Here is a 10,613-nt window from a genome sequence, read left to right as displayed (position 1 = left end):
TAGGAGTTAGTTTAGATATTTAATAAAGGTTAAGTTTTAATCTTGGGGGAGGTTCCTATCGCCTGTCTTTATAACACATTCTTATGTATGCTCTTGTTTGTATCTTTGCGCAGACTAGATGGGTCAAATGGTTCTTATTTGCCAATACATCCTATGTTTCTATCTTTCTATTATAATGTTTACATTTTTGTATTAATGTTAGTGTCCATTTTGTTATGTTGTCGATATAAATGTTATTGGTAGTTTTCACTCCCCTCTTGTAACAGCTCTATGGAATCTGCTGACCCAAAATATAGAATAGATAGAAAAAAAGATGAGAGTAGGTGAGCTATACATACTTAATATATTTAACCACCGTAAGTGCTAATAATAAAAAAAATATATAAAATATATATATATAATATACTTATATGTGTGAATATATATCTCTCCACGGATACTCAGCCAAGATGATCATGTACATGAAAAAGAAATAAAAAGATCCAAACATAGCATAACCTGTAACTAAATAGTATAAGCAAAAATCCTTCTTAAATAAAATAGGAAGGACTATGTATTATTGAAACAACACTGTCTTGAATCTTCCAACTTCGGACATATTTTAACCTACTTATATATTAGGTTTTGTTAGGATAAAATTACTAGTAGTGTCATATTACAATTAATGTAAGACATATGAATAAATAATTAATGTTATAAGAAAACAATACAAAAACGAACTTTAATAGTAGATTTTTATTATTTTGAAATTTTTTATCAAGTGGCTGGCATGTTATACATTTTAATGGAGATACTGGACTCTTCTGAAGGAACCAACCCTAGAGTTTGATGCACCCCAGTCGGTGTATCTCTTGTACTCTCCAGGTTTCAGGTAATACTGACGTCCTCTGTAGTTAGGTTCTTCATAGAAAACCCAATGACCATCAAACACATTACAAGAATGGATGTCGTTGTAGCGGAACTGCTCATAAACCACGGGACAATCTTCAGTGAATTCCATCATCTGACCTCGGAAATCTTCCTTTTCATAGATCCTAAGTCTGAATGGGCCTCGATGCTTTAAGAGGATAAATAAGAATTGTGTATTCCATCAAATCACTTCTAGTACTTTGTGTGATATTACTATACTTCTTTGCAAACTTACAGACGTGAAATTTGATATTATTTAGTAAATGTATATTTGAATCATAGCCTACATTTACATTTAAGGTATGGAATACTCACTTGTGGAGTTAGATGACATGACTTAATAGAATCATTGAAACCCATCCATTTTTGGAAGTCAGGGTACTCGCCTCTTCTAAGGTAATACTGGTTTCCTCTATAGTTGGGTTGCTCATAGAGTATCCAGTTTCCACTTTCTACTCGAATGGAATTGCAACGACCGAAGTACGAAGACAGGTCAGGACAATCAGAGCTGCATTCATAAGAGCGGCCCTGGAAGTTCCTGTCCTCGTAGAAAATAATCTGTCAATATAAAGAAAAGAAAATCTGTAGAAATCCTTTGATGAAGTGCTATAAGTGATAAGAATAGATTACAAATTAAAATCCTTTGATTACAGAACATATAATTCTAATTGCCACCACAACATATTTATCAAAAAATCGTTTTACCTTCCCCATACTGGTTGATGCTTTGATACAAGTGCTTGAGGCTGCTGGGTGAAACCAGGGATGTTCTTATATACACCTTACATTGCTGACATTTGCATACGTTACGCATTATGTCATTATGTTTTTGTGTGCAGTAAGGTAAATGTATGGCTCTATTGTTCAGTTTGTAATAGACTGTTCTGTGCTTACATGAGGCTATTGTTTATAATTGCTTACTAAGAACTACACATTAAAAAGGTATACAAAAGAATAGAAAAAAACGGTATTAGTTCCCAGCACATACTAATTATTGCATATAAGTAAATAATACTGTCTAACTTTACTCTGCCTTTCTCACACTTTAATTCTCTTTAAGAATCCATTTCTCAAAATACAATCTTTCATTTCTACCTTGCCATTTATAGAAGTAATATTTAACACACATATATAAATATGTGTATATATTTCATGAAACCTGTGAGGATAACTAGATGTGAATAACTTCAATGCATAAATGCACCAGCTTATTGGTATAATGGTGGAAAATATGTATTATCGAGCAATATATTAATTGTCTGCTGAAGTACTATTTACAGAAATATCCATACCGCAGGAGCACGCTAAGATGCTGTATGGCAGCGGTCATGAAATCTCTCCTGCTCACCAGAGCTCAAAGCTCCTAGAAAGAAGTAGGATTCAGAAGTAATAGGGTCCTTGCAGTGATTATACTCTGGATAATGTCCTTCCCCGATCAGCATCATGCTCAGCATATAGCAGGACAGGGTGAGAAGGTAAGAGCAGTGAGTGGGGACAATCTGAATAAACTCCTGTCATACTGCTTGTGGGTCTCAAAGGAAAGAAGATATAATAGCAGTCTCCATGTCAGGAGACAAATGTTTTTATGTCAGCTATTTTTTTCTCCTCCCTAATATTCTCTGTTTTGAATTACTTTGCACTGTTATGATCTATCTTTTGTGACGTTCTTCATTAAAATAAATAATCTTCCAGGTGCACGTTTCACCATGCCACATGCCTGTCTATGTTTAACTTCCCTCACTGTATTAACCTCTACCACTTCTGCTAGAAGTATATTCCAGTTACCTACAACTCTTTCATTCCATCTAATCATCTAACCTAGTTTTGGACCAGTGGTGCACAACTCCTAAAAACAAGCATCTTAATTAATTAAGATGCCAGTGCATTAATATGACTGGAGTGGTGCAACACTGTTTTAGACAATGATCTCATGTCCTAGTATCTGTCCTCCCGTGAAATATACATTATTCATGCACTTTCTGCCTTTCCTTTATGTACTAAAATGTTTCTGTCTCCTCCTTATCATCATCATCATCTCTCACTCTCCTTTCTACCTCCTAAGCTATGCATGTGGAGATGAGTTAAGTGTATGTCCCTGATGATTTTTATAATGCAATTTTAGTAGTTCCTCTCTTAACTCTCTCTAGAATATCTACATTATTCAGGAAATGGGGTCTTCAGAACACAATACTCTATGTGAGGTCTGAGCAGAGATCTGTAACATGACTTAACCCCTTAAAGACAATGGGCGGTCCCTAAACCCATTGAAAACAATGCATTTTGAGCCCGTACATGTACGGGCTTTGTCATTAAGGGGTTAATAACCGTCTACCTATTAAGTGCTCTAGCTATACAACCTACAACTGGTGGCACTGACCACTGTTTTGTTGCATTGCTCCAACAGTAAATCTATCCTAAGACAAATCAGGGCACATTAACAATTTCTTATGGTTTATATATTCAGGTTGACTATAGAGTTAAAAATCTGAACTATTCAGGGGAGCTATCTTTAACAAACCAAATGAATAGAATTAGTGAGTTGAGGTCTATTCTAGATGAGACATGAGATTAGGTCTGTATCTCTGCACTCTTCTTTGAACTCTTTATCATTATGAGCACAGAATAGTTGGGCCCAGGGGATCCAAGTTAAACCATAAAAATTAGAAATCAGTCCAAAAAGCTTTTTTTCAACCTGCATAAATTCAACTCCCCTGCCATCAAGCATAATGGAAGTTAAGAGCGATTTTTGCAAGTACAAATGTGAATTGAGACAAGTGACATTTGTCAAATGCCAGTGAAGGTAGTAAATCTGACCAATCTTAGGACTTCTGCAATAAGTATGTTCAAACAATAGTCTTTCGGGTAGCACTTAAATAACACATTTCCATGTCATTGTCAGGATGTTTTGCAAAGCAAAGACTTGCAGTTAATCGTAAGCATGCATTAACAATAGAACATACACCACAACAGGTTCAAACACAAAAAAAGAATGAAAGAGCAACACTTTCGCCTTAGTGGACAAGAAAAAAAAGGTCCTATTATGAAGTATGCAGTCATCAGCACTAAAAGACATATATAATGGATTCTTCTCTGTATTCAACCAACTAGATATTCAATATGGCAAAGGTAAGGACAATGATTTTAAGTTATTTAATATGTATCATGAGCAGACTACTGTGAAGGTAATTATCTACTAACCTTACTTTAAACATTAATCTACATAACTGAATCCACTTAAAAGGACTTTAAGCAGGTTGTTGAAAATACTACACACAATGATTAAAAAAATATTTGGTATTGTTACACTTTTTATTTATTGTGCAGTTTAAAGTCATGTGAAAAAGACAAATGATTGTGGCATACTCGGTAAGTTCAAGTTAGGATAAGTTTCACAAAAGGCCTATTATTAGATAACCTTGAAAACAGCCATGTATTTGAACCTCGTAAAAAAGCCCAGCCAAAAGTTCCAGTAAAATGATCATCCAAAAATTACATCTGGTCCATAGACCTGATCAGAAGCAGAACACGCATACAAAAAATAAAAATATATAATTTGGTCTCATCCGCACATGCTTTATGATCTCAAACCTTACTTGGTTCTTGGTCTTGAATTATCTTCTTTATAACCTTTTGCTTTTAAAATTCATCATTGTATAAACCCCTATAACATCTTCTGAAAGGAAACTCTGCTTATTAAAAAATAATTCAGGGACAAAATACTTTCTAACATCTAAGACTATCATTTTTGGAAGATTTCTGTCTAAGGTCCCTTGACATATACCTTGGGTGAGCTGGCCTGTGGATGTAGTCCAAATACTCAAAGCAGGGCTGATGTAAGTTCAGAAAGGAAGCCAGATGCCAAAAAAAAATATGTGTGTGTGAGTGCGTGTGTAAATTGCATGGGAGCAGTAATAATCAGTTTCATTGACAAATAATGTATATGAGTCGCAAGATCAATATTTAAAAAGAAGGCCATAGATAAAATTTTCGGAACTAAAATCACATTATAACCGGTTAGTTAAATCGATAATAGATTTACTGTTGTTTTGCAGATCATCTTTTATGAGGACAAGAACTTCCAGGGCCGCTCATATGAATGTTGCTCTGACAATCCAGACCTTCATTCCTATTTCAACCGCTGCAACTCAGTTAGAGTTGAAAATGGAAATTGGATACTTTATGAACGAACCAACTACACAGGTCACCAATATTTCTTGAGGAGAGGAGAGTATCCTGATTTACAGAAATGGAAAGGTTTTAATGGCTTCATCCGATCATGCATGTTGTCTCCCCAAGTAAGTCGCATTATAAACCACATATGCATGAAAGTTATAAGCACAATGTGATTGGTTACAAAAAGGTTAATCTGTACTAGGATCTCAGATGTCTCCTATGTAGCGGTAGCCATACATGATAAAAACATGGATAAAAGTACCACATTATCCAGTATATATCCGCTGATAATAATAATAAAAAACATTTTTTTCACATGAATCAATTTTATCCCCGAAGAAACATTTATAGCTGTGCTCCATTCAGGCATAACAATTAATCCAAATGTTACCCTTGAGGAAAATTGGTGTTTTGCATACAAACATAGCTGAGAACAGGGCCGGCCGAAGATGTAACGCCGCCTGGGGCGAAGTTTAAAATGCCGCCCCCCGCCGACGCCGGGGGGGGCAGCATTATCTACCCCCCCACACACCAGTACTTACCCTTAAACAGTCCTGCGGCGAGTCTCCCTGTGCTGCCACGGTGCCGGCTTGTAATGCTGAGCGCCGGAAATTCACGTCACTTCCGGCGCTCTGCATTACAAGCCGGCACCGAGACCGAACAGGTAAACTCGCCGCAGAGGAGAGAGAGAGGGGCGCCGAGCGGGTAAGCGAAAACCACTCGGTGCCCCTCTCTCTCTCCTCCGCTTAAAAAAAAAACAAAAAAAAACCGCTTGGGGTGGCAAAGTGCCGCCCCTTCTGAAGTGCCGCCTGGGGCAATTGCCCCAGTCGGCTCCATTGTAGGGCCGGCCCTGGCTGAGAATCCCACAGAAGCAAATGTTACTATACATTTAAAAAATATTGAAACAGTACCCTCCATTTCCTTTCCTCCTTTTAGATGCTAGAATCATTATATTGATATGAATGTCTATATTCCACAAATATGTCCAAAAGCACCTCAATATCTTAAACTTTTGACAGAAATTTGGTCCGGTAAGATCCTTATGAGTAGAGAGAAAAGACCAAGTTCTGATACACAGCTTTTTTTTTCATCAATGAAGTGGGTTGAATAGCTAAAATAGAAGAAGCCATTTAGGATATTAAAATGTCAGAGTTTTACAGTAGTAAGTTCAGCTTCTAACTAAAACATGCATTACTAATATATTAAAGCACCAGGGTCCATTCAGGATGAAGATCTACGAAAGAGAAGATTTCAGAGGTCAAATGATGGAGTTTACAGAAGATTGTTCTAATGTTTATGAGCAATTCCGTTACCATGAAATCCACTCCTGCCACATCCTTGATGGTTATTGGATGTTCTATGAAGAGCCCAACTACAAAGGACATCAGTATTATTTGAAACATGGAGAATACCGAAGATACAGTGACTGGGGTGCCAAAGATGCCAGAGTTGGCTCTTTTAAACAAATTCAGTATTTACAATAACCTATGCAAAATACATGTAATTTAATAAAACTATGGTAATCTGGTTTTGTATTAATGGTCGTTTAGTAAAAATAAAAAATATCTTGTTACCAGTTACATTGATTATATGAGTTAATGTTACATCAATTATTATGTTAGACTTAATAAATTGATGATTGAAACAACATTTGAAATGCCTGTATTAAAGTAATACAATATTCTAACTAATATAGACTATATGGATAATCTGTCACTTGTCAGAACTAAAAGAGAAGATGTTATATTGAAGATAAAACTTTAACATTGACAACTGTCTGTCATGGCGGCCATTATTGTTCTGCAGAATCACCTCCACATGAGTTTGCCCACCCTCAGTTGTTTGCTGTGCAGGAGATGTGTTTGGATCAAACAAAAGATACTTGATATTCTTACAGGAAAAACAATAAAGGAAGAAGCATCAAGTGTATATCTCCCGATTTGAGACTCCCACATCCCTGCTGCTACACGGGAGATCAGGCTGTCGTTTGACAGCCTGGACTCCCCCCTGTCAGCAGAATCCAGAAGCCTGATCTCCTGTAACAGCTTCCGGTGCGAATGCCGGAAAACTGTTCCAGTTGTAAATGCCCGATCGCGCGATCGGGCATTCCCTTCCAGGTCGCGTCACTGCTGGATGTAAATTGTGATATTAGCTCAAGGCTGGGTACAACATCTACACAATAACTACAACTAGGGTGTGTACCATTTATTGCTCCATACAAACATACAATAGGTCATACCATGTGGTCTGGTCATGCTCCAGTTTGAACTCCCAAAGCATTTTTCTGCAAAAGGAGAGAACATGAGAAATTCATCATTAACCCTTAAATGATGCAATTATATTTTTTAGCATGGAGACCAATTTAAGACTACTTTTAAATAAATTACACCCCAGAAATACCAATTCTAACAGTTTAGCTAGCGTACCAGGCTAAGCAGATATGATTTGAATTTTCCTTAAATCAAAACAAGCACACAAAGAAAATCCCACCGCTATAAAAATTACTGCATTTTCATTTAAACTTCTCTAAACAGTTATACTACAGGAAATAAAAAAATAAACAGATTTAAGCTCATATATTCTGTGAAGCAAGGGTGTATGTATATAATTTGTGGAATGACCGCCTACTCTGTCCATGAGATTTTCTATAGCAGGTCCCCACAAAAAAAGTCTCTATAAAAACATGAACATTTGTTTCAACCTTTATTTTATTTTATATTCACCACAAGCTCTCTGCAAGCCACCATCTTGAGCCATACTCCTTGCGAGATAAAAATGCTTTCCTAAAACACCATAAGCCCTCTGCACAGCACCATCTTGAGCCACGTTCCTTGCAAGAAATGTATTCAACTTCATTTGGACTGCTTTGGAAGATCTGCAGGCAAGTTTGCTAATTCATATTTTGTCTTATTATGCATGTTTTTCTCTAAATGTACCAAATATGTATTTTTCTTTTTTTGAAATGCATATTCCCTTCCTTCCGATCCCCTCCTCATCTAGCCTATAACTCTCTTATTCATATTTCTTTCCTCTCTTCTAGCTTTCCTGAAACATTGACGTCAGACGCCCGGACGTCAGAAATCCAAGATGGCGCCCCCCACACAATAAAACGCCGGCGGAGAATTAAAGAGAACACTCCTGAGGAAGCCGTTTTTGGCGAAACGCGTCGAGGAATACCGACAAAGCTCTTTTTTACTTCGGACTTTCACCTACTAGCTTTTAAATATTTTTTAAATATTTTACTGAATTTACTTTTAAACCTTGCAGTGCGGTAGTATTCCCCTATAGGAACTACTCACACACACAGTGTATTTTTTATAGCTGGTGGATCAGTTCATATACACCTCTACTATATACAACCACGTGATCGTGCAGGACCGAGGAAACCAAACTTCTATGTGCCTGAGACATCAGTCAAAACTGTAAGTGTACATCTGTTCCGGCGTGCCTTTTATGTTTTTTTGTTCTTTCATATACACTCCACATACGGACCGCGGTGGGTCTATATACGGAGCCTGATCAACTCATTTATATTGTGAGTACATATAGAAAATCTCTATAGGACAACCAAGTTTGCAATATTACACTATTATATTTTCTTCTTTTGTTTATATTTCAAATCGAATACCGGTTAACACAAGCGCCCCCTAGTGGATCAAAAGTGTTATTACGAGTTTGCAGCTGTGTATCCGTTTATAAGGAAAGTATACCTTTATTTATTATTATTTTCTCTTGTACACACCTTTTACACTGGTTTTCACACTTTTACTTGATATCTGTTACTTACCTGCCCCCGGCTCCCACGTTGCCTCCGCAGCCACCACGCAGGAGAGGGAGACCCCCCTCCAACACACGACCACTGGAGCCGCCACGGAGGAGAGGGAGACCCCCCTCCAACGCACGGCCACCGGAGCCGCCACGCAGGAGAGGGAGACCCCCCCTCCAACGCACGGCCGCCGGAGCCGCCACGCAGGAGAGGGAGACCCCCCTCCAACGCACGGCCACCGGAGCCGCCACGCAGGAGAGGGCGGCCTGCCCTCCAACGCGGTGCCGCTTCCCCCATCATCTTCTGAATTGCCGCGCAGGAGAGGCAGACCTCCTGGAACACGGCGTCCGGCTTTGGCACTAGCGCCCTCTAGTGGCGAACTCCCAAACTGCAGGCATATATGAGGGGAGATTGCGCCACAATCATCATGGTGGCGATTCCCGGACATTGGAAGTGACGTCATGAGGTTTGGCGGGAGATTTGAACTTCCTCTGCGGTTCCTATTTAAACCTCTTCAGTTCTGTCTGACATTGCCTTCTGTTGGTTGTCTATGCCCTGTGCGAGTACCCAGATAGCGTTTTTGATTCCATATTCCCGTGTATGATCCTGGCTTGTCTGACTTCGTTGATTTCCTGATTCCTGTCCTCGGCTACGTTTTCGTTTATCCTGTTTTCCTGAATCCTGACCTCGGCTCCGTTATATGACTATCCTGCTCTCCGGAAACCTGACCTCGGCTTGTTTGACCTGTTCTGTCCTGGAGTCCTACCTGACCACGGTGTCTCCTAACTACTTGTACGTGACAATATCTTTGTGAAATCCGTTTTAGGACTTTATACCAACCTGACTGCTAAACTACTTTATTTACGGTTTTAATTGAATTGCTTATCGTATCAGGGCTACCCCTATCACCTTTGATTTTTATTCTGAACCTAGAACCTTTGTTTACCCCTGAAAGGGATACTAGCTGGTAAATGAGAATATAAGCTTAATTTAACAATTATATTATTTTAGCCCTGACAAACCCCTTTATTGGTTTACCAACATTATACCCCATCTTGAAAAATTATGCGAGACTATCCTAATACAAAAATAGTACATTCAAAATGCAAGTACTCCCTTTTGGTATTCCAATTTCCGAGGTAAGGAAAATACAGATATCACATCTTAGTTTTATAGCTTCCTTGAAAAAGAACAACCAACAACCTCTCCAAATTTTTCTATTGACTTAGAACTATAGCTTTTGCCCTACACAACACACTTTACACATATATGAGCAGTTTAATTCATGGCTATATTTGGGTAAACCAAATGTGTGAATGTCTGGTAGTAGAGGGGTTAAATCTCTGAATCTGCTTATGTCTGGTGATAGAGTGGTTAATTATCTGAAACTGATTATGTCTGTAATGATTGTATGTATATTATGTATATTATTAAATATGAAATCATGGTTGACATGGGTTCCTGATAATTAATATAACATGTATTTTATGTTTATGTGACAGTGTGCATATGTGAATCAGTGTGTATGTGATGCATATATATATATATATATATATATATATATATAATACACAACTGTGTGCTTAATCTCATCCGTTTCATAGTGGGTACCTGAATGGCAGAAATAAAATGTGCTCACCCTATCACAAAACCCTTATCCACTATCCATTAAACTATAACTTTGTTTTTTATATTGTTTGCATATCCTTGTATGTGATGGTTGAGTTGAGAATCCACGTCTCTATCTCACAATCTTTTCTATTCT

The 10,613-nt window shown here is 37.9% G+C and overlaps 2 protein-coding genes across 3 annotated transcripts; one reads left to right on the top strand and one right to left on the bottom strand.

Moving 5' to 3' along the window:
* Nucleotides 1–781: 781 nt before the first annotated feature.
* LOC149290561 (gamma-crystallin-3-like) lies at nucleotides 782–1,623 on the bottom strand. 2 transcript variants are annotated; one of them, XM_089488535.1, is made up of 3 exons: nucleotides 1,615–1,623; nucleotides 1,221–1,467; nucleotides 782–1,050 (listed from the first exon to the last, which is right to left on the bottom strand). In XM_089488535.1, exons 1-3 carry the CDS (start codon nucleotides 1,621–1,623, stop codon nucleotides 782–784), a joined length of 525 nt encoding a protein of 174 aa, XP_089344661.1. The 2 variants fall into 2 exon arrangements, with proteins under 2 accessions (XP_089344661.1, XP_089344660.1); XM_089488534.1 differs by having other exon boundaries at nucleotides 782–1,057; nucleotides 1,225–1,467.
* A 595-nt stretch (nucleotides 1,624–2,218) lies between these two features.
* LOC149290560 (gamma-crystallin-3-like) lies at nucleotides 2,219–6,566 on the top strand. Its single transcript, XM_089488392.1, has 3 exons — nucleotides 2,219–2,295; nucleotides 4,943–5,204; nucleotides 6,291–6,566. Exons 1-3 carry the CDS (start codon nucleotides 2,219–2,221, stop codon nucleotides 6,564–6,566), a joined length of 615 nt encoding a protein of 204 aa, XP_089344518.1.
* Nucleotides 6,567–10,613: the final 4,047 nt, after the last annotated feature.

Source organism: Sceloporus occidentalis, unplaced genomic scaffold (assembly GCF_023333645.1).
Source record: "Sceloporus occidentalis isolate IW3139 unplaced genomic scaffold, rSceOcc1.0.p SCAF_38, whole genome shotgun sequence".
Lineage (NCBI taxonomy): Eukaryota > Metazoa > Chordata > Lepidosauria > Squamata > Phrynosomatidae > Sceloporus > Sceloporus occidentalis.
The sequence above is the reverse complement of the archived record's forward strand: the minus strand, read 5'-3'. Positions and strand labels throughout refer to the sequence as shown.